The sequence below is a fragment of the Netta rufina genome, assembly GCF_964035555.1.
Source record: "Netta rufina genome assembly, chromosome: 2".
Lineage (NCBI taxonomy): Eukaryota > Metazoa > Chordata > Aves > Anseriformes > Anatidae > Netta > Netta rufina.
Window position 1 is genome coordinate 109,449,048 of NC_140124.1, and position 23,983 is coordinate 109,473,030.

The 23,983-nt window shown below is 38.7% G+C and overlaps 1 protein-coding gene across 2 annotated transcripts in view; it reads right to left on the bottom strand.

Moving 5' to 3' along the window:
* ROCK1 (Rho associated coiled-coil containing protein kinase 1) overlaps positions 1-23,983 on the bottom strand; it is an 87,123-nt gene that overhangs the window by 4,007 nt on the left and 59,133 nt on the right. For both annotated transcript variants that reach the window (XM_084281828.1, XM_084281827.1), the window contains exons 24-33: positions 23,628-23,793; positions 22,733-22,826; positions 18,492-18,580; positions 17,694-17,882; positions 17,005-17,170; positions 8,142-8,212; positions 4,218-4,306; positions 3,037-3,115; positions 2,652-2,913; positions 1,661-1,868 (exon numbers count right to left, since the gene is read on the bottom strand). In XM_084281828.1, coding sequence (XP_084137954.1) covers positions 1,661-1,868; positions 2,652-2,913; positions 3,037-3,115; positions 4,218-4,306; positions 8,142-8,212; positions 17,005-17,170; positions 17,694-17,882; positions 18,492-18,580; positions 22,733-22,826; positions 23,628-23,793 — 1,413 coding nt within the window. The remainder of the gene's footprint in view (positions 1-1,660; positions 1,869-2,651; positions 2,914-3,036; positions 3,116-4,217; positions 4,307-8,141; positions 8,213-17,004; positions 17,171-17,693; positions 17,883-18,491; positions 18,581-22,732; positions 22,827-23,627; positions 23,794-23,983) is intronic.

Consider the following 23,983-nt stretch of genomic DNA (forward strand, 5'->3'; position numbering starts at 1 on the left):
GAATCCCAGTCTTGCAGCATCACGTTAGCTGCTGGTGGATGGCAAAGGTGACCCTCTGCACCTTACACTTGGGTAACTATCAATTTAAACTATGAAATGTATGCTGTGTTGGGCTTGTATCCTGTCTGTTTTTAAAGGCAGACCTTTTAAGGTCTGCTTTTAGTAACCTGTTTCTAGAATCCTCTGATTATTTTTCTATCACATGATATATGAAAATCACTTGGTATTTTTTTTCCCCAGTCACAGACCAAGAGTATTTCAACAGTTCTATTGTAAATAAAGATGTTAAATAACAACTATTAATGATGCATATTTTAAATCAGCAGATGCAACTTAGAGACAAATTTTTTAAAAGATATGGCTAATCTTGGTGGGGAGAGAGGTAACATTTTTTAATAAATCCCAGAAAGTTGAGGACTGAAGGAAAATTAAGTTTGGAAACACTGCAGCATTACGAAGCTTATGGAAGTTGGGAGAAGTGGACATTCTGTAGACAAGAAGATTTAACAAGATATCACATCTAACTGTCCACCTATTCAGTTATTTGGGGGGAAAGGAACATGAGTACTGTCAGAAAGCAAGTTAAAAATCAGTACGATGTCCTCGCATTAAAAAAGAAATATATTTTAAATCTGGCCCTGGTTAATGCACAGGGTCACAAATAACTCTACCAAACAACTGATGAGATAAGAGAAGACAGGGAATGAGTGAGCAAGGAGAAGGGATGGAATCATCATTTAACCTGCCTGACACTAACAGAAATAGCATAAACAGTCCGAGAATCCGGAAGTTTCTTGGTGGCTTCTGACACAAACCCATGAATCCCTGGTTGATGAGAAGCTCAACGTGAGTCAGCAATGTACATTTGCAGCCCCAAAAGCCAACCATATCCCAGGCTGCATCAAAAGCAGCATGGCCAGCAGGTCGAGGGGGGTGATTCTCCCTCTCTGCTCTGCTCTTATGAGACCGCACCTGGAGCGCTGCTTTCAGCTCTGGCGCCCCCAGCATAAAGACATGGACCTGTTGCAGTGAGCTCAGAGAAGGGCCACGAGGATGATCAGAGGGCTGGAGCACCTCTCCTACGAGGACAGGCTGAGAGAGCTGGGGTTGTTCAGCCTGGAGACAAGAAGGCTCTGGGAAGGCCTTCTGGGAAAGCTCTTATAGTGGCCTTCCAGTACCTAAATGGGGCCTCCAGGAAAGCTGGGGAGGGACTCTTTGTCAGGGAGCATAGTGATAGGACACGGGGGAATGGCTTTAAACTAAAAGAGGGGATATTTAGATTAGACATTAAGAAGAAATTCTTCACTCAGAGGGAAGTGAGATACAGCAACAGGCTGCCCAGAAAAGCTGTGGCTGCCCCACCCCTGGAGGTGCTCAAGGCCAAGCTGGATGGGGCTTTGAGCAACTTGGTCTGGTGGGAGGTGTCCCTCTTCATATTTTCCATATATGAACTGGTAAATATACGAATGGCAGGAGAATTCTGTCTATTCCCCCTTTCAGGATTTAAGCAGAGATTTAGACCACCAATTCAACAGCATTAACAATAGAGTTATTTCACAGTTTCCTGTTAAATAAGACTTAAAGAGTTTTTTGTTTTGTTTGTTTGTTTGTTTGTTTTTGAAGTTAAAAAGATCCATAGCTTTTGTAGTTTATTTCTCACCTAGTTTTTCCAGAAGTATTTTTAACAGCTTTTCGGAATGACTGATTTGCTGAGGATCTTGTAGACATAGTTCTAGGAGACGCTCGAACGAAAGTAGATGGCGGGTTCTTGGGGATCTTCTTTACTAAATGAGTCACCCACTTCTTCTGTTCATCTTGACAGGATGCCAGTAGCAACATGTCTCTTGCTGAAGTTACATCGTAACTCACTGTACATAAAAGGTAGAAGATGAATCAGGGAAAATTTGGATTTGTTATCAGAACAACAAATTATGACATACCAGTTGCACCACTGGAAAAAAGAACAGCATCTCTATACGTACTTGTATCTGAACGTTTTATGTATTTTTAGAAGGCAATAAACAGCAGGAGAAATTATAAATACTGTTGTTGTTGTTTTTTTTTTTTTTTTTTCAATTGTTGTGTCTCTTCATTAAAATTCTTGATTCTAACTTAAGAAATGAGACATTTTACACTCATTTCAGTCTTACGCTGGAGAAGTTGTATGGGTACCTCATGACTGACTTCCAGAGTACATACTCCAAGTGCTCCATTTCACAGGAGCACAGAAAAAGAAATCTTTACTCCAATCCATGAAGTGGCCGAAGAACCACTCTTCAACGGTCTTAGCACGGACTGGTGATGTGGCTAATGTATTGTCAGTATCTGGGGCTATGCGTAAGAACAGAAAGAATGGTCTGGGAACCAAGCAGCTGACCAGTACCTGCGCAAAAACCCCTAGAGACCCTTGTGCTCTCCAGGTCCTCAGCAGAGCCACAACAGTTACAGCACAAAAGGCCTCCCTACGCAGGCTTTCCACAGCTGCCTGTCCATAACCAGCATTAACGGTATTAGTGTAACAGTACCTTTCATATCTAAAACATAAAACTAAAGAGTACAACACTTAAAGTGCTTTTATTTTCATCCCTTAGGTTAGGAGGTCTGGCTAAAAATGCAGAGAAGCTGGAATGCTACAAAAAACATGAATGTACCTTTGCATGGTGCAATTAATTCCTCCTTTCTATCCAAGTGGTCCCTGTGGCACTTCACATGGCATCTTCGACATTCCAGGGCAGCAGGGGGTTTAAAGACGTGCCAAAGAGGTTTGGCACAGGCCTCACAGTTGGCTGGGAAGTGGTATATCGTTGGAATAAATTCATGGCCTTTGTGATTTAGAAAATTTGTCTTCTCTGCCGGCTGTACTGGTTCTACCTCCAAATCCTTCCTGCATTCTCCCTCATTAGCATACAGAATCTAAAAAAAAAAAGGGAATACCAGCATGTTACTGCTGAAGCACCACATATTTTGTATGTTTTTCCAAAGACAACTCTGAACTTTTTGAAGGGAATTAGAAATGACAATTCCCTTCTTTTTTACCTGGAATATTTTAGGAATTTCTTCAGTTTCTGCTCTATATACATCTCCTTGAGTTACAGGTCGGACGTGGAACAGCTTACTAGATTAAAAGAAACATAAATCAGAAAAGGCTAAAAGGTTACCGTCAAATTACTTTGAAGTTCTTATAAATCCTGTTTATGCAAGCAAAATTATATACTCCAAGGCTGTAGTATGGTTTCAGGAATTCACTAAAATCATACAGATCTTGTCTATCCAGGTAAGACCAAAAGTTTGGAAAGAGGATGATCTTAAAATGGATTAAAGATCCACCATGACAAATTTATCTGTGAAAAAGGCTTTCAAATTCTTCCTTAGGACAGTGGGAAGTCTGATTATTGCTAGAAAAGCATATTTACAGCCCTAGAAGTAACCATATCAAGCACAGCAATATTCTTTTTCACTAAATCATGTGATTAACTGAGAATCAATCAATGCAAGAAGATCACAAAAGGCAATCTGGGGTACTAGGTACTGAAAATGCTGTTAAAATTGGAACAAACATCATCCTGCACTGGGTAAAGGCTACAAGTCCATCCAGCCCAATGCTCTCTTTTCAACAGTAGCCATAACAGATGTTTATGAAAAGAGAGTAAGAAAAAGCTCAAAGAGAAAATAATGCTTTTCCTACTTATAAGCAATTGGCAGCTTAAGTGCTTCCTGAGTTTGTGATTACTTCCAGACCACTACATTTGTTATGTTAGTCACTGGCAGACCTATTCATAAATTTTGAAGCCTTTTTCCACTTACTACTCTATGACATCCCATAATGCTGGTCAGCTGTTCAAACATCACCATCATGTAACAGCAATGGGCTTCAGTCATATTTGACACATTTTTCCTTTATGTATCACCAATGGAGAGGGAACACAACTTATTTTTTCGCTTGAAATACATAGAAACCATCTAGAAAATTTAAAAATGCTTTGGGCTTGGTTAATACTGAGCCCTTCTCAGATTGCCAGAAAAAGGTGTGAGGCAAAGGGATGAGGATCTAAAAACAGAGTTTATACCTCGTTTGTGTGTGCCCCACAGCTATCATAACCTGAAAATTCAAAGTTATTTATGGACTGTTGAATCCAAGTGCCTAGGTTTGTTATCAGTGATCTCAGACACCGCTCTTTTGCCTATCTTTATGCAAAGTCAACGATAACTTCACTTACTCTATGTCTAGTACCATGGATGGGTTAGACTGGTCCTTGTCCTTTTCATCGTTATAGAACAGTATCTTTTTACTGCTCACCACGACATACTGGGGAAAGAAAGAATAAAACAAGTTAAAACTGCATTTAAAAAAAAAAAAAAAAAAAACATTTAAAAGCACATAAAAACCTGAGTAAAGTAAGGTTTTTAAACTAATATCAGCAAACACTTGTATCATTATCCAGCCAGCTATACTCCAGCCACAGTGATTGTGTGCTATCACTGGAGAACTCTGAAATGTCCACAACAACTCTGTAAGTCTATCTGTATACAAAACTCAAACTTCAGTTGCTACAGGGATGTTACTATGAAAGTTACTCCATCCCTGAGCAGCTCCTGGAGTGCAGAGTCTGTCACTTACTGATAAGCTGAAAACACCTCCCTTAGTCTAGAGACCTGCAGGACTCACCGGTACTTTGCACCAAACAAGTGGGGGCCTTTCCTACAATTTCTCTTTAATGGACCAGTGTAACAAAAAGCAAAAGCAAAGCAGCAGTAAGAGCAAACAAGTCACACTCTGGTATATATTTCAGATGCAGGAATAAACTGAGACAGCAGAGTAAACGTTTGCAGATGAAGAAAAAAAGAAATGGACATTCTTTTGCTGCATGCCACTTTAAAGGTCAAACCACAAAAGTACTTTCCAGAATTGTAAAGATGCTAAGAAACAGAAATATTAAGTAATGTGATTAGTTTATTTTTTTCCTTAGTATTTTAAAGCTCTTGCTAAAAGCCTACATATTAACATAACTATCCCATGCTACTGAAAAAATAGAGTACTTGAGAGTGCATGGGATTCTGAGGAATATGGAAGAGCTACTGGGAAGGCACCGAGAGTTTTAGAGCAGGAGTGGGTTTCAGGCTCCAATTCCAAGAAAATACACAAATGTTGAGTATGCCTGCAGCATCTGCCCTCCTGTCCCCAAAAGAGCAAAGATATAGTCCTCAACCTAAAGCATGCAGACACCTTTCCAGTGCCGCTCATAATCACACAACTATAAATGTTTCACAGAATGCTTTGGGTTGGAAGGGATCTTAAAGCCCACCCAGCTCCAACCCCCTGCCATGGGCAGGGACACCTCCCACCAGCCCAGGTTGCCCAAAGCCCCATCCAGCCTGGCCTTGAGCACCTCCAGGGATGGGGCATCCACAGCTTCTCTGGGCAGCCTGTGCCAGGGCTTCACTGCTCTCTGAGGGAAGAATTTCTTCCCAATGACTAATCAAAATTTCCCCTCTTTTAATTTTAAGCCACTACCCATTGTGCTATCACTACACCCCCTGACAGTGTCCCCTCTCCAACTTTCTGGTAGGCCCCCTTTAGGTACTGGAAGGAAAAACATGTTCATATGACGTGAAAAACAAAGCAAGCTGTTCAGACAGAATAAGAGTTTTGTAACCCACAAGCAAGTTTAAAGATTAAACATCTTTAACCTAAGCACTTCCCAGTGAATTCAGACCTTTAGCACTTGCTGCTTGATGCTCTTCAGTAGGACCTACCAGTCCAATGCCTTTGCTACAACTGTCCATAAGCATAAGCTCATTGACAGCTGTGGCAGTTCCCTCCCTGCAGTTTCAAGTGTTTTAGAAACAAGGTTTTAAATAAGTCTGACCTCACAATCCAAGTACACAAGTTACCTCAATAAGTTTACAGAAAAGTGCTTTTAGAACGTGTTGCTCAAGCTGCATGCTACAGCTGTACACAAACTACTGAACTGCATCTAAACCCACAAAAGGTGTTGCAGTTTTGTTTTGTTTTTTTGCCCCCCTGACAAAAAGGGCTTTCACCTCCTCAGTCAGGATTCTTTAATACAAAGTCCGATCAACTTGAATAAGTACCAAGTAGTAGTGGTGTGAGTCTGTGATTTTCTCCACTGAAGAAAAAGAGTCTGAGCTTGTATTCCTTTGATCTGATTCAACAGAGAGCTGATGCCTTCTCTGCCTTTGAAGTACACACCTCTGCCTTTCACAGATAAGAGTAAGGCCTTAAAATGACTACTACTAACAAATGCAAATTCTGACTGCAATTGAACTCAGTTATCACTCTGCATACAAGTGTTGGTGAAAGAACAATTCAACCTCACAGAAAAGTTAACTAATAAGGCATGCAACAGCTTCAACATCCTGTTATGACCATGCAAAAAAGTATTTTTATCATCTCAACTTGGGATGAAGTTCCAAATAAAAATATGGCTAACCCATTTTAATGATAGCTTGACCTCTAAGATCAAGTCTTTCTTCTCAAATGAATCTTTTCCACACTCAAAAACTTTCTAACTTGAGCTAAATAACTGAGGGCATGGGACAGAAATCAGAGCCACTGACATCTGAGTCAGAAATGTGGCAATTCAATTTCTAACAACTCAGACATCAACCCAATTATTCTGCTAATACGGTTCGCAGTTACAGCTGCTGCTAATACAGTTACAGCTTTCTTTTTAACTTAACCTGGATGTGGCTATATTTGAGGTTCCACACCTCCCACTAACCCCCAAACTGAAAGCTAATTAGAGCAGGAGCACATGAAGAGGTTAAGTACAAGCCAACTTGTTTCAGATGCAGCATAGTTCAGCCAACAGCACACACACCCAAGTTAATGTGGTCCCTCACTACTGGGTCTGTGGTTTGAATCTCAGCTAGCTTAAGGATCTTGTCAGCATGATTCATTTTATGACAGAGGCATCTATTTGTAGCTCAAATTCCTTCCAAGTGCAGGAATTATTATTTAAAATAGCAAAGTATGAAATATCTTGAAGGATCTAAGCATGCCTGAAGAAGCTCAGATGGCCTTTCGGTGGAGAAGCTGCATTTATCACAAGTTTACAAATTTAATCATCACAGAGTGAATAAATATTCTCCATTTCTAGAAGACAAGTACATAAAGCTGCCAGATGTATTCTGATGGAAAAAGGATGCAATATTTTAGATAATCTAGAGCAGAATAAAGCTACATGATTTGTGGCAGAGGCACTGCCAAAAGTCTGACAGCAAGCTGGATAAATCAATCGTGAAACAACAGAAGTCAAACAGCCTTAGCTATCAAACAATTTTTGATACATGTTGCACATCCATTACATCAATTCTGGAATAAATTTACAAATAGGTGTATTTCCTGAGGCACCTGAAAAACATTCTAACACTATTGTCGTTTGACTCAAATATAGCACCAAGAAAATCCTTGATCTTGTCCTTTAAATTCCATCCAGTTCTGCTAATACAGAGGCATTGAAAGACACAGCAACTAGAAGCCAACTGAAAAGCACTTAAAGTATCTGTTAACAAACCTAAGGTTCCAAACTGCAGTAATCAAGCAGTTTCAGTATGGTACTTGATTGCACTGACTCTCATCTGAGGGTCTGGGGGAAATACTATAAGTGGTTGTTAGTTGAAATAATGTAGAGTTTAACCCTCACTCTTCACAAAATATTACTGGTAGTAATCTGACAGACACACCACCTTCTACAGAGGAAAAAAAAAAAATGCTACTACTTTCTTTAGAGTGGGAATTCCATCAGAGAGGCCCAGCTTCTGAGATTAAACCAGTCTCTTCAAGAAACTAACCACTTTAAAATAAGGGAAAAGGAAATGTCATTGAAAATTATCCATGACAATTTATAACGAGAATGAAGACCAAGGCAAAGTAGAATCCAAACAGGAATCATGATTCTAAGATGCTCATTGTAAAGCATTTCCTCAACCACCTGTTAAAAATTTGTACAACATTATTATCACACTGAACTTGATTTTTTTTTTCCTTAATAATGTCTAGGCACTAAATAACTCCAATAATTTTGTTTAAGAAAGATGAGTTGTAAAGCAAATTCCATCATTACTCTATGCCTAAAAAGCTTTTCAAAGGAGTTAGGGAAGAAAAAATCAATTTGTACCTGTTTCTTCCAGCCATACCGCTTTATATTTCCTTTGTTTGGTATTGAAAGCCAACCTTCAAGTCTTGATTCTAGTTCAAAAGAAAAAATAAATAAATAAAATTATATATTTAATGATAATAAAAAACAACACAAAGCAAACTACTACTAGAAAGGAAAATGTACTACATGCAGTAATAGGCAATTACCTATTTAGCAAAGCAAAATAAAAAGCACAGCTGAATAAAATGAAGATAAGCATTTATTTCATGCTCCGTCACAAGCTAACACTATTATATAGTTACTGTAGAATAAAGTGAAACTGTTTTCCTTGATGCCAACATCTGAACATAAATGGTTTGCAAAGGGTCAGGCACAGGGAGACTGCTTTGAAAATGTGTTACAGCTTAAATAGAGGACTATTAAGAGCTTTTCAATGTAAATATCATTTACACTCATAGGGGCTACATGAAAATATTCAGCAGGAAGATGCAGCAAATAAACCAGAACCACATTTTCCAAGGGAAACAAAAAAGGAGAGCGCACAAGAGCAAGCAAAGCTACACAGGTGTTCCATTACTCACAGAAGATAAGCATAGGAGATAAATAAATAAGGAATGCAGGAAGAATCAACTGGATATAAAGAATAAGAAACAGGCATTTTATTCAAATTTTCAGTGGACAGTTTTCCAAAGATTAATGTAATAACTTGTTTTGCTATCACAAAACCACTAATTTAACAATTATACAAAGAAGGGTCACAAGAAAAATAAGTCTGCCTAATGTGAATCATGGTCTCAAAACTTCCTCCAGCTGATACTGTCAGTTTATTTTTACTTTTTGATATATATTATTAAAATTACGTAGCCAGGTAACAGAATCAAGAATCCATGCTGACTATCTTGACTCCACTAATCAAAACTGACATAGAGGTCTCAGAGTTTTGTAAATGGAAGAATGAAGTAATGAAAATGAAAATTTTCACTCCAGAACTACAAATTAGCCTGTATTTTTAAAAAATCATATAATATTCTAATGATTATAAAAGTGTGATTCTGTAAAATAAAGCATCAGTACAGAAAAATAGCTGATAATTATAAAGAATGCATACATCACAGTTAACTTGAACAGCAGCATTAAAAACTTAAAAACATCAGGTTAAAATTTGCTGAAACATTCTCCACAAATATTTGTGTAAAAATAAGCTACTGGTTCCCTTTATAATCCCATGATAATTCTGTGAGGTTCATCCCAGTAAGCTCTGAAAAATACACCCAGATATGCAGAAGATACTGTCCATACACTTTGTTTTTTAAAATTACAAGGAGACTGACAGCCCAACCTTTTACGAGACATTAAAATTAGGCTTGGGAAAATAAATAAATAAATAAATAAAATTAAAAAAAAAAAAAATCTTTCCAACATTAGCCATACAGTATACAATATTTGAAAGTAGAATATACTTTAAAAAATAGAATCACCTCTTAACATTTCTCCACACACTACAGAAAATCCTCAAAATACTTGGTGGGGGCACTGAACTACCAAAACTACAGCTGGGAGAAAAGCGTGTTAACAGAACTCCTTCCAACATGAAACCTGCCTGGAAAAAAGAGAAACGTACTTCTTCCCTGCCTCTCAAATTTGGGTAAGAATTGCAGGGGGTTGGGAGGCTGCCTCTCCTCCTCCCAGCTCTTGATACTTGGGGGCTTTGGAGAAGGAAACATATTTCCTTCATGTTCGCAGGCATCACAGCTAGTTCTTACCTTATTTTGAATATTTGTTCCTTAATGATCAATTTTACATCAAGAGAAGATTCTTTCATTTTTAGACATTTTAGAAATATCCCAAAGCTCTAGTCCTCTGTTGCAAAACGAAGTGATTTGTTTTGAAGAACATACTACAGACTACTGAGATTCAAAAGGAACACTACAGATCTGGGGAAAGAGTGGCACAGGGCAATTTGAAGAGAGATCTACTAACAACACATTTTTAAGATGCACCAGGTACTATGATGTCTATACAGACAGCACGAGGAGGAGTATTTATCTGAGTTCACTTTATTTCAGTACGTTTTGGAAGAAATTTAAAAGGAAGTGGAAAAGTGGATGAGCTGTTAAAAGTGAATTGGTTGACATTCCTTTCTGTTCACTACAAGTCTATTTTAGTGATCAAATACTATTTGAATGAGGAATAATTTCTGAGCTGTGAATAATGTCTTGCAGTTGAAAATATTTTCTGAATGTACTCCTTTTCAGCAAAGCCAACATTTGTCTGGAACTAGATGTACTCTTGAAAGGGCAGATGAGCCCTTTCGTTCCAGCCATGCCACAAAGGTTTGTCTTGAGTACTATTTGCAGTGCATTTTGATTTCCCTTGACCAAGTTAGCAAACAACTGCAAATGCTCATCTGGATTTTTCACAAATATCTGATCCAGAAGAAGAATATTTATGAGAGTTCTGATTAAGTAGTTAGGAAAATGTGGGCTATCTAGACTATAAAAAAAGAATCTTCCAGCTTTGTCTTTAAAAGTAGGCTGAAACCTATTGCCTGACAACTTCCCCGTATTTTAGAAAGAATACCAGAACCTAAACGTAGTATTCCCAACCCAGAAAAAACAAGATAGGCCTGAAAAATATGTTATGGCTAGCTGGATTCAAACAGTATATGAAGAAAAAAATATCTGTGAAAGGTACAGTTATTATAATTATCTGCCAGAATATATTAGAACAGGGATTTGCGTTCTAAATATCTTCATGGCTGTTATTCATATTGCCATCACTGTAATTCAGTACATTAAACAGGAGTTCTAACAGTATGCCTTCAATAAAATTACAAAAGACAACCATTACTGTATTGATTTATGAGACTACTTGTTGTTTTGGAGCTGAGGTGCCCTTATAATCAATACACTATGTTCTCTGTTTTCAGGAATCCCTGCTCCTCAGGCTCTTCCCATAATGACAGAAAAAAACAGGGATTACTACCTCACTAACTTCTTCCAGTCCACATTCCAAAAAATCTTTCACCTAGATGGTCCACATTCATTATTCTATCCTGCCCCTGTCAGACATTATTTAATAACATACACTGTAAACTACTCTGTCTTCCATTTAAAACTGCAGGGCAACTCAATTGTTTAAATTACCTTGCAAATCAGATTAAAAGAACTAATTCACAACAGGTTACGTGCTGTACAAGGATCAGAAAAAAAAAAACTTGAAGATCATGATTAAGTTTTGTCTTCACAAAGAACAATTCTGCTAGCAAGTCTTAATACTTAAATGATTGTAAAATCTAGCCAGAAGGAAGAGGCTTTCTAAAGGCATCATAAAAAATGTTGTATTTCAGCTGTTTCAGCAAGAACTCTAATGTGAGATATCAACTGAGACAATAGCTACTGTCCGAATTGATGATAAAAAGTGAGAATTATGGGAATTGCTTAGAAGTGAATATAAGAAAGACTTTCCTCTGTCTTTCTCATCAGGAGAAGAAAAATCCTAAAACCAGCCTGGATCACCTGAATAACCTGATCCTAATCTTGGGATTAAGTAAATTGTCCTGGAGGTACGATAACTTGAGGGCAGGGGTATTTAGTTCCATGACACACAGACCACCTCCAAGTGAGATGTAGCTGTGAAGAATACATTTTAGTATTACCCTGAGCTTATTCTAAGAATTTATCCAAGGTCTTCTGACACCAAAATTTCACAAGATGCTCTTCCTGTAAATTCTGAATTCTCTTCCTGCAGCCTCTCTGGTGACTAGCACCATAAGCTCCCTGAATAGAAAAGAGATCCAATAGCCTGATCCCTCCACCTCTGGCATGCAAGATAGTGGAAAATGCCTAAGAATCACAGGTTTCTTTGGAATGCTGCCAACAATACTATTGCACCATTTCATACCAAGCTTTTTTTTTTCCCCTCAATTAAACCAGAAACTGCCCATCATCAGAACTGAAACCATGGAGTCGTTCTATGTTTACATTATTTTGTGTTTTCATTTTTTCCCTGGTGATTTTTTTTTTCTTTTTTTTACTAAGAAAACAGGAAACTGAATAAATCATACTGTATTTATTTAGTAATTCTACTGTTTGCATTAAATATTCTAAGGAATGTCTTTCCCTTAAAAGCAGATGCATCAGCTAGAGAATCTTGACTACCCATCAGATCCACGCCTTAAACAAGAAGCTATTTGTGCTCTGAAGAAACGTCTGTGTATGAGTTCCTCACCAAAAACACTGACCAAATACTTCAGAAAACATCTGAGAACAAGAATGGAAATGCTACAGAAGTGATGGGAAACTAGCACACAGTTGAAGACAAAGTTCACGCTACTAAATTGTAACAGATGAACTTCTGTGGCATGCCACCTTCTGTTTTGAAGAATAATTATTTGGCTTGCAGAAAAATAACTACGTGCTAGATAATTTGGATGGACAGAAAGGTAACCTGGAAGGAATAGAGACATTGTCTAAGTTAGATTGCAAGTTAGGAAAGCTAAACTACAGATAGAATTCAATCTGGCCAAAGTCATCAAGGACAAGAAGGGCTTCTACAGGTTCCGCAGTGACCAAAGGAAGACTAGGGAAAATGCAGGCCCTGAAGGAAACAGGAGACTTGTCTACCTTGAACAGTGAGAAGTCTGAGGCAGTGAGTGCCTTCTTTGCCTCAGTCTTTACCAGCAAGACTTCAGAAATCCCAGGTCCCAGAGACCAGACTGAAAGGCTGAAGCAGAGAAGATGTATCCAGCTCTTCTTTGGTGGAAGACGATCAGGTCAGGGAATGCCTGAGCAAACTGGACATGCAAAGGTCCATGGACCCAGACATAGTCCTGAGCAACCTGCTTGAGCAGTTGGTTTGGACCATATGACCTCCAGAGGTTCCTTCTGACCATTCTATGATTCTGTCAACATCCTTTTTCTATGGCATGGGATACTTAGACCTTGAAGACTGGCTTTCTTTTCCTGCTTATAATGCTAGTGCACTCCTGTGCTCTCTACTTACCTAACAATGTGTTAAACATGACTATACTTGTATTAACGTCACGATTTCTCTCAATTACCTAAATTGCTTCTTATTCAGATTCTAGTTAATTCAATCTTGCTCAAAAAACTTACAGTGTATAGAGACATAATCTAAATTTATTATTAAGTAATTATACATCAGAGGCCATAACATGCATTAGACCTCTAGGACACTAACACCAGCAACAAAACTGCAGTAAAAAACAGAGACATGAAAGAAAAAAGCACAAAAAATGAGGGAGAGGGGTGAAAGGGTGGTAAAACAGAAATGGAGGGGTAATGAGTATAGAAGACAAAGGGAAAGACTGTAAGAATTTCTGGTAACTATGATATTCTAATTAAAAATGAAAAGGCTGCTGACCTGTAAACATTTGGCATATACAGAAATTTCTGCCTCAAAAATCAAAGTGGAGGGTCAGACAGACAGAAGCCTGTCGCATGGTCCAGAAAAGGGCCACGAAGATGATCAGGAGGCTGAAGCACCTCTGACCTAGTGGGTGTCACTAGAAAGAGAAAGGCTGAGAGAGCTGGGGATTTCCAGCCCATAGAAGAAAAGGCTCTGGGGAGACCTCATGGCAGCTTTTCAATACTTAAAAGGGGCTTATAAAAAAGACATCAACTTTTTACTTGGGCAGATAATAACAGGACAAGGAAGAACGGTTTTAAACTAAAAGAGGGGAGATTTAAATTAGAGGTTAGGAGAAATTCTTCACTCAGAGGGTGGTCAGGCACTGGCACAGGCTGCCCAGAGAAGCTGTGGATGCTCCATCCCTGGAGGTGTTCAAGGCCAGGCCAGACAAGGCCCTAGGAAACCTGATCTAGAGGGTGTCATGCCTGCCTGTGGTAAGTGGGTTTAACTAGCTAATCTTTAAGGTCCCTTCCAATCCAAGCCATTCTGTGACTCTATGAAGCCTATGCACATCTCCAAAGGGAAAACTGGATACCTCATGAACACCTCATGAATCACACAAAGAAACAGCATACTCCTACAGACTTTGCATGATCTAAGAGACAACAGCATCACATTGACATGTTATTAATCTTAAGAAGAAAATAAGGAAGCTGCTACCAGATGGAGGCAAGTGGTGTTTTCTTCAGTGCAATACACAAGTGCCAGTTTGCTGAAAATGGCTGAGAAGCAAAGTAAGCAAGATTAATGCTACCCTTTTATGTTAAATAAATCTAGTCCATTTTCTTGTAGAGAAATGTAGGCTTTCTATTTACAGGAATTCAGAAATTCTCAGAAAAAAAAAAAAAAAGAAACTACAGGCTTCTTCATTTAGGAAATGCTATCAAGCATAAGAGACATTTCCAATTAGTAATTTGAGGTGGAAAAAAATGTTTTAACAAAAGTTAAACATAAAAACCTCTGATTCCTTTTTGGCCCTAATTAAACAGAAACCACCGAGAATTAGTATCAAACGAAAAGCTCATGAGAAGCGCTCCTGAAAAGGATTTAAAGTTCAGGAATACCTAAGGGGGTAAAAAAGGGAGTTCCTAGCAGGTAACAGACAGCTAAGAAAATTACTTCATCTATCTAATAGCTCTAAGAATCCCCAACATTAAGTTTTAGTGGAAGTTTGGCTACAGAAGACATTTCTAAAACAAATAAAATTATATTTACATTACAATATGGCAATATCCTGAGGGTTTTTACAGATGGAATTGTCAGAATGCAAAAGGCTTCTTGGAAAGAGTGGAAGTTGCAAAGAACAGACCACATGATTATCTGAATAGAAATTCATTCTAAAACACAACGGATTTCAAAATGAACATCTGAAAATATACTAGGGGAAGACAGGATACAAAAATAGACACAGAAAAGAATAACTACATAAAAATATACTGCAAGTTCCACAACCTACCTGAAATTTAAATCATTTTACGACCCTTGGAAAAGTTCTAGAATGTAGCAATCTGTGCAACATGAAGTGCATACACAGGAAAAGAGACACCTAAAATATTTCTATCTACTTTTATCCAATTACTTATCCACTGAGGTCTTAAAACACCTAATATAGTATTTTATTTTCACATTTTTGAATCTGTTTTTCTATAGTGCAATTAGAATGTAAATTTGAAAGACTAGCATTTATTAAGAATTTTTAAAAAATTATGTAACTGTACACAGAAAATAAGCCTCACTCCAATATATGGAAATTGTAAAGCACTGATTATTACTAAATATTTTCTCCCATATCTACAAATACAGCAATGTGAATATGCTAACTAATTATACTTTTCAAATACTGGAGGGTGGAAAATCACTAACCAGTGTAACAGTGGGTCTCAAAATACAGTGCCTGTAACAAACTATATGGAAATGGTTAGCTATGATTTGTCTGGTACTATTTGTTCTTCTTTTATTCTGTTGAATCAGAGTACCACACTCTGCTATGTATGTAGTGGGTTTACGTGGCAAGGTTTTGGTAGCAGGGAGCCATAGGGGTGGTTTCTGTGAGAAAGATCTAGAAGCTGCCCCATGTTTGGGAAGGGCCCCATTGTTTTCCAGATCCGAGCCAATAAGCGATGTTGTTTTGCGCCTCTGTGAGAGCATATTTAAGACAGGGAAAAAACGCTGCGCCACACAGCAGCCGGGAGACTCAAGGGAGCGAGAGAACAGCCTTGCACCAAGGTCAGTGTAGAGGGAGGGGGAGAGGTGCTCCAGGCGCCGGAGCAGAAGTCCCCTGCGGCCTGTGGTGAGGACCATGGTGAAGCAGGATGTCCCCCTGCAGCCCATGGAGTACCACGGTGGAGCAGGGTTCCACGCTGCAGCCCGTGGAGGAGACCACGGTGGAGCAGGTGGCCCTGCACCGACGGAGGCTGCCGCCTGTGGAAGACCCCTGCCGGAGCAGATTCTGGGCCAGACCTGTAGCCCGTGGAGAGGAGCCCACGCAGGAGCAGGTGACCCGGCAGGAGCTGCTGCCCGTAGGGGAGCCAGGTTGGAGCAGTTTTCTCCTGAGGGATGGACCCCGTGGTACGGACCCATATCTGGAGCAGTTCTGGAAGAGCTGCTGCCTGTGGGAAGCCCACGCCGGATCAGTTCATCAAGGACTGCATCCCGTGGGTGGGACCCCACAGCACAGGGGACGAGAGTGACCGAGAAGGAGCGGCAGAGAAGAAGTGCTGTAGACTGACCATAACCCCCATTCCCCGTTCCCCTGCGCCGCTCGGGGGGAGGAGGTGGAAGAGGGTGGATGGGGGGGGAAGGTGCTTTTGTTTTTTTTGTTCTTTGTTTTCTCACTTCTCTCGCTTGTTAGTTGTAGGCAATAAATCTTACTATCTCCTTATGCCGAGTCTGTTTTGCCCGTTACAATAATTATTGCGTGATTTTCTCGTCCTTATCTCAATCCTTGAGCCCTTTTCACATATTTTCTCCCCATTCCTCTTTGAGGAGGGGGAGTGAGAGAGCGGCTGTGGTGGAGCTCGGCTGCCCACTCGAGCAGAACCACGACAATGTATTATTTAAATTTCAACTGTTATTTTTCCACACAGGCAGTTATTACCACTTTTCATAAAGGTGTTACATTACTGTGACCAACAGACAAGATTAAGGCAATTTTGGGTTCAAGATATAAGATACAATCAAGATGTTATGTAAATTCTGGCCCTTTACTGTATTCATTGTACATTGCACACTACAGTCATTATATTCAAACAGTAATAATTACAGCTGTAAAGATATTCTTCTCACAAAAGTGGATAAAAATTATGGTAATACCATGCCATAAAGTACTAGGAATGATGTGAGAAGTTAAGACTCAAGTATGAGCACTTTAGCCGTAGCTGCTCATACAATACCTTCCTAAACTACACATACGAGCGAAATCAAGTACTTAAATGTGCTTTTCTCTTACCTGAAAGATTTCCATCTGTTTCATCTGTCTGGAGACTAGCAACACTGGTGGAATCCATTCCTTGCTGGAGGTCCAAAATTTTCCTTCGTAGTTGTTCTATATCACTCTCTTTGCTATCCAGCTGCATCTGTAGCTCGTTCCTGTATGTAGATTCTTCTGCTAGTTGCTGTATTTATATACACACACATAGTTACCTTGATACCAAAAATACGGTAGCAAAGTATTTTAAAAACAAAACTCTTTAGACTTTGAAAAAATGTAGTAAACACTTCTGATAGAATTAATATAAATTATTGTAATAGAAATGTTCCTGAAGTCTAGGAAAAATGTTAAATATCAAAGACATAGATGAAGTAGAAAATTTTAATAGAAATTTTAGTAGGATTTGTTACTTTTTTTTTTTTTTTTTGAGAAGACCACTGCCTACCAGAGAAAAACTATGTATAAATTGTATACTACACAATATTCAGTTTTCATAATGTACCAGCAGTTTCCATGCTTAAGAATTTACGAAGAGAAAATGAATGAGAACAAGGACAGCTACACACTTTCCAAGTTCTCCTCCTCACTAAAGCTCTGTAGGCTAGTGCATCTGGAAAAAAAAAATCCTTTTCTCACGTGGACTAGGAGCTTAACATTTTTCCTGTGCAGAAAACTTCATAATGTGACCAAAATTAAGATTATTTTACCGCTTGCATTTCATTGAGCTCCCTTTGGTATTTCACTACCATCTGATTGAATTTCTCTTTTTCTTGATTAAGCTCTAACTGTAGCTTTCGGTTTTCCTTATCTTTCTTCCTCAAATCTTGCGTGCTTGCTTTCTTTCTGTCTATTTTAAAATCTTTCCGATTCATTATCTCAGCCAGCTTATTGACAGCCTGTAAACAAAAACAGAAGATCATTAAGAAAAATTATATATGCAAGCAAGTTTCATACAAAGCTTCTAAGTTCATCTTGTTAGAGGTTTAGATCAAAGACTTGCATATTTTTGCTAAGAATGGGGGAGTTACACTTGAGTAAATCATTATGATCAATTCCAAAACCAAAAATGTGTCCTCATGGATACGCTAAAATGTGTAACTCAGTTACTGAATTTATCAAACTGATGCCCATTTCAAACAGCAAAAACACAAACAAGGGCTGAAAAACCTCCCTCCTTCTCCTCAAATCCAACTTCTCCAGTCACCTCCATCTGTCTTTAAAAAGGTTTCCCAAAATTACAGAAACACAGTCAAGTACAGCAAAATTTTTCTGTTGCCCCCACAAAACACGTCACCAAATTAAATGGTCCTTACTCATGTTAGGAGTAATACTGAGAAGTACTCAGCATCAACTTTCTTTCAACTGTAAATACCAATACATATTATACATCATGATTAATATAAATTTAATCTCAAGCTCTAGGAGTTAGTGGCACGAAAAATGAATGGGAATATATTGGATATGCAATGTCTTATTAATTTATTCAACTATATAGAAAGTAATACCTGAGTCTTCAGAGTTCTCTCAGTGTTGATACTCTTCTCATAATGCATTCGAATATTATTGATTTCCTCCTCCTTTTTTATTTTGTATTCTGTTAAAGTAATAATCAACTTTGAGATTTTAGGACAAGGTAAGAAATCCTAAACTTAATCAATCCTGTAATTGTACCATTCTATTTCTCCATATTCCTATTATGTTATTTAAAGTGCAAAATACAGTTTGCAATGATAGATATTACTGCCTTACTGCTACTGTAGAAAATTACCAGAAGAACATCTTAGAAAGGCAACAAGATGAAATACTGCAAACAACATGCATGTGTGTGTTTCCTATTAAGTCTGTTGCTCCACTCCCTTGGTGTTTGCTCTGTCAAAAATGTTTCTGCCATACCAAAAACATTGAGTAAATAGCCACACAGAATAGGACTGATATACCTGGACCCACTTTCAGCACAGATTCTGAAGCAAGGCATAAAGAAAGTATGGAGGAAAAGACTTTTTTTAAGAAAAAAATTACTTTGTTATGTTTCCTCCTCTCCAACCCATCCACCCACACCAGTTACTCAATTCTATCAGTCTTTGTATCACACTTCCAGTCTCCTGATTTGTTTCCAAAATTTCTGTAAGTACGCATTTCACTGATAAGGATTTCTCCACAAAAACTACAAACTACAAATTATTAAAGAATAATTTTCAAATACTTATAAAGTTAGAAACTTTGTAAACTAAAAAACACCAAGCAACTAAAAACTGCTTTCTCGCCCTATCCCTGGCAAATCCCTGCTATTACCAAAATGCAGAACAAAGGAAAAACATTCTTGTATGCAGTCCTTCCCACATAAATTTGCAACAACACTGGCAATACTACTGATAAGGCCTTTCCTCTCATAGTCAACATACATTAAAATATGCAGTCTGATTATATATTTATAGACTCTTGTTATAAATGGCTCAGTCTTCAAAATAGGATTATAATCAAAGATCAAAGTTTACAATTTATTAAAGGAATAGGGGTAAGCAAACAGCACTGGTGGAGCAGAGACTCCTGGCGCACCCAGCGCTGTTTGCTTACCTCTATTCCTTTAATAAATTGTAAACTTTGATCTTTGATTATAATCCTATTTTGAAGACTGAGCCATTTATAACAATCTGGGGGCTCGTCCGGGATAAGCTTCTACCCACTGTGTTAAATGATCTACTATTACCAATAGATATTTTATCCTCTCTACTTTGGGCAATTCAGTGAAATCAACTTATACTTTCTCAAAAGGCCTATAAGCTGTTTTGTTTTGTTTCTCCCTCCCGTGGCTGCTTCGTGAAACTCTTTCTTATTTATCTTCTGATAAGTTATGCAATGTTGTGTAATTTGCTTTGCTATTTCAAAAAAAAAAAAAAAGTGCAACCAAATTGTTTTAGTAAATGATCATTTAACGCCTTTGTACCCCAATGTGTTTGTGCACGCAAACGTCCCAATATTTGCTTCGCATAAGCTTTTGGCAATGTCTCTCTCCGTTCTGCTTTTATAATCAGTCAGCCCCCTTCCCCCCCCACCAGTACTTGGGAAACTGACCACACACCGCAGCAAATACACCAACACTTCTCAACTGTTAGTTACTTAGATAATGCTCCCACCTTTTTCTTGTCACACTCAAAGCATTTAAGAGCAAAAATAGGCTCACAAGATACACTGCCAGGCCCATATATTGGGCACCACCACTCAAAACTTGGATAAAACAGCACTTCTTTTCAGTCTGTCACGCACTTCATTCGTCTCCGCCCACTCCCCTCATGGAGAACACGGCTCCGCGGATCAGAACTCCGTGCTTGCTTTGCAGGGACGCTGCGTCTCACTCACACAGCACGATCGCGCAATCACACAGAGAGGCCTCTAACACACCTCATTCATACCACAAGAATATAATTTAGATTGATAACCAACCAAACAAGTATTGTCTCTGACTGTGTTCTTCATGGTGTGACTCCACTGTGTTTCAAACCCTTACACTTACACAAATACTTTCAACACAAAATACCTGGACATACGATTATTAACACTCCAGTTAGCATCCCTCCAGCAGCTGAAAACATACCGTTTGTCCGCAGCTTCAGGAGACGTTTGCTCCTGCGGTGAGCAGCTGAGAGTGGAGTCCCCTCCGAGCAAAACACTCAGGGTGCACCTAGGGGCGTCTGCTCCGCAGCCAATCCCGCAGCCGAGCAGAGTGTCTCCTGCCTGGCTCACCAAAATGACTCACAGAAAGCTGACTCCACAATCAGTAAGATTGTAAAGTAGGTATGTTTACTCAGTTCTGGGCAGCACGGGGCAGGTAGTCCCACCAAAGTCATGCACGCCTAACATGACAGCTTGCTCTGGTTTTATCTAGTAAAGAGTTACATATACATGAAGTTTGCCAACATTCCTATACATATGCATAACCTGTCCCTTTGTGAACAGTCCTCCTTATCTCAGACCCCTTGATTAAAGTCCGAACCATGAGGTTGTTTTCGATCTGGTTCTTGGGGTCCGAGAGGCTCCTGTTATCGGGAGGTATAAGTGCAGCACAGGCACATCACAAATGTAGCACATATTCATTCTTAATCAATTGCTCTCTAATTTCTAATTCCAACGTTTCAGCTACAGCATACTTGCTCTCTTCCAGATCCACGGGTATTCTACTATTACCATTAATGTTCAAAGCCTGACAGACCCTGTCTTCCGTGGACCCAAATATCAATCAAAATACATGGGGTCTTAAGGGTTCTTTTGGTCATTCTATCATATAATACTGGACCATTTTTAATTTACTCTTTAATTTTCTGGGGCCCCTATTGTTCCAATCATTATTCCTAATGGACTTTCCGGTAATTTGCTCCCTTTCTTCTGGTCCTTGGTCATCAATGCTGTCTGACCCATCTAGAAATTTTACTATAGCAATTCCCCACAGCCCTTGGTTACCTTAGTAAGAGTGTCTTGCAGGGGGTTTAGGACCTATCACCCACCCACAAATCCATGAATCCTATAGGAACCACTCTATAGGAATCACTTCCTTCACCGGCCAAGTCCCTCACAGGAGATTGGAACCACGGTTAGAAGACCTCCACACTGACTTTGGAAGTCTCAGTTACACTCTTACACACACATACAGGCAACCAGATCCCACCCAATCAAATGGTATACTCCTTAAACACTTACGACTCCGTCGTCTTCATTCGGATCTTCGCGCACAGAATTACGGGCAAAATACAGTGCTGCAGCCAGCAAGGGAGCTCATAAAAAAAATCAAATTCTTTGCCTACCTTTATTCAGGTTCAAGACGGCATTAGTCCCAACCTGACTCAAACAGGAGCCACCAAATGGTGGGGCGCCTCTCCTAGATCAAATCAGAATTCAGGAACCAAAGCCATCCCGGACGAGCCCCCAAATTGTTATAAATGGCTCAGTCTTCAAAATAGGATTATAATCAAAGATCAAAGTTTACAATTTATTAAACGAATAGAGGTAAGCAAACAGCGCTGGGTGCGTCCTGGTGGAGCAGAGACTCCCGGCGCACCCAGCGCTGTTTGCTTACCCCTATTCCTTTAATAAATTGTAAACTTTGATCTTTGATTATAATCCTATTTTGAAGACTGAGCCATTTATAACAAGAGTATATAGTCCAAATGCACAAAATTAAAATGCAAATCCACTGATATGAACGAGGTGGTAATTCTGAACTCAAGTGACTTCTTAAGGGAGCTGAAATATCAATGCAGCCTTACTGTACATACTGGAGATGGAAACGATGGAAAGAAACACTTCATTAAGTACATTTTATGCGATATGAAATGAGTCCTTAACAACTTTCATGCACTCAAGTGCATGGCTGGCAGAAAGGGTTAGACAGACAGCATGCGGAAGAGCTGTACTGAACAGGCATTCCTGCAACACCTGCAGGAACTTATGTGCTAACTTGCTTTAAAAACTGAGGGAAGCAAGCCGTGAAGATCACTTTTTCCTGCCCGCCAAAGCTGTGATTTTAATCATTTGCCGACAGTAAAGGTAGCACATGGGAATAGGATGTAAAAATAGTGGCAATTCACATGGAATTTCAAGATGAAAGCAGTGACTTATTTTTCCACCAAGCTATTTCACCACTATGGAAGACATACAGGACCGTCCTTTCAAATTTCCCACTTGCATTTTGCCACATGCTTCCAGTTCATTTGTGCTTCATAACAAGTGATTTAAAACTCCAAATATGACATACCTTCCTCCTGCTTCCTAATTTTTTCACTGATCTCTGAATTTTCTTTTGTTATTAAATCAACGTCCTTGGTTAATGTGTTATTAGTTTCTTCGAGCTAGATGAAAAACAAGCACATTTTAAAATAAAGAACTTTCCATAAATAAGAAAAATATTTATAACGCTATTATTTTAAATACACTTAATCTGTAACAGTCTTTTACTTGGAATGTCTTCCTCTGAGTACATCCAAAAAATCTGCTTATCGTTCAAAACTGAATTTAAAAAAAAACTTCTAATCTGTCTTGATTTACCAGAAGGATAAAAATATCACTGTCCCAGAAAACATTTTTAAAATGATTTTTGCAGAACTGACAACACTGTAGTATATAATCATAAATCCAAGCAAAGTTAGATAGATTGCAGTTATTGAATGTGACAGTTCAAGATTTTGTGGCACTTTGCAAAAAATAGTACCAGGGGTTCTTTTAAGGAAATAGTTTATTAATGGGGAAAACCTCAAGACTTCCAAGTACTGGTGGTTATTTTTGTTTGTTTGTTTGTTTTAAGGACTAAATGTTGCAATAAGATTCTGTAACACTACACAAATTTACAAGACTTGAAAAATAAATTGGGCAATTACAAGAAATGACTGGAAAAGGCTTAATAACTAATTACAGACATTGGCTTGATTTACAGTCCGGCTTCACCTCAGATTTTCATCTGAGTCTACATTTGTTTGAGAGTTCAGATGGTGGACACTTAAAAAACAGCTAAATCCCCACTGAGTACAAACCTAGGATACTGAAATCATCAGTTGTGCCCACAAGACCTTACAAATTAAAAAGATAGATTATATAAATATATATCCTCCAGCTGGAGGATATATAGAGATATTAATTAGAGCAGAATAATTTACCCTTCTTATGATGCTGTCCTTATCAGTCATTTCTTGCCTATGTCTTGATGCTGCTTTTTTGCTTTCCTGACTCAGTTCAAAATACTGTTCTTCAAGGAGAGCTCGTGCCAAATGTTCCGACTCAGCTTTGGTTTCAGCTAAATCCAGCTGTGTAGTGAGTGTTTCTCTGTAAAAAGAATAAGATTTTGCTTTTCCTATGCAAAATATTCCATATTTTCAGGACAAAGTGAACAAACCCAGATTATATCATCCAGTTAGCTGTTATTATCTTAGTTTCCTAAGAAGAACAAGTTTAAGACCACAAGCTGTTTTTGTTATATTTTGATGGACTACACAATCTACAACAGTAAGTTTAC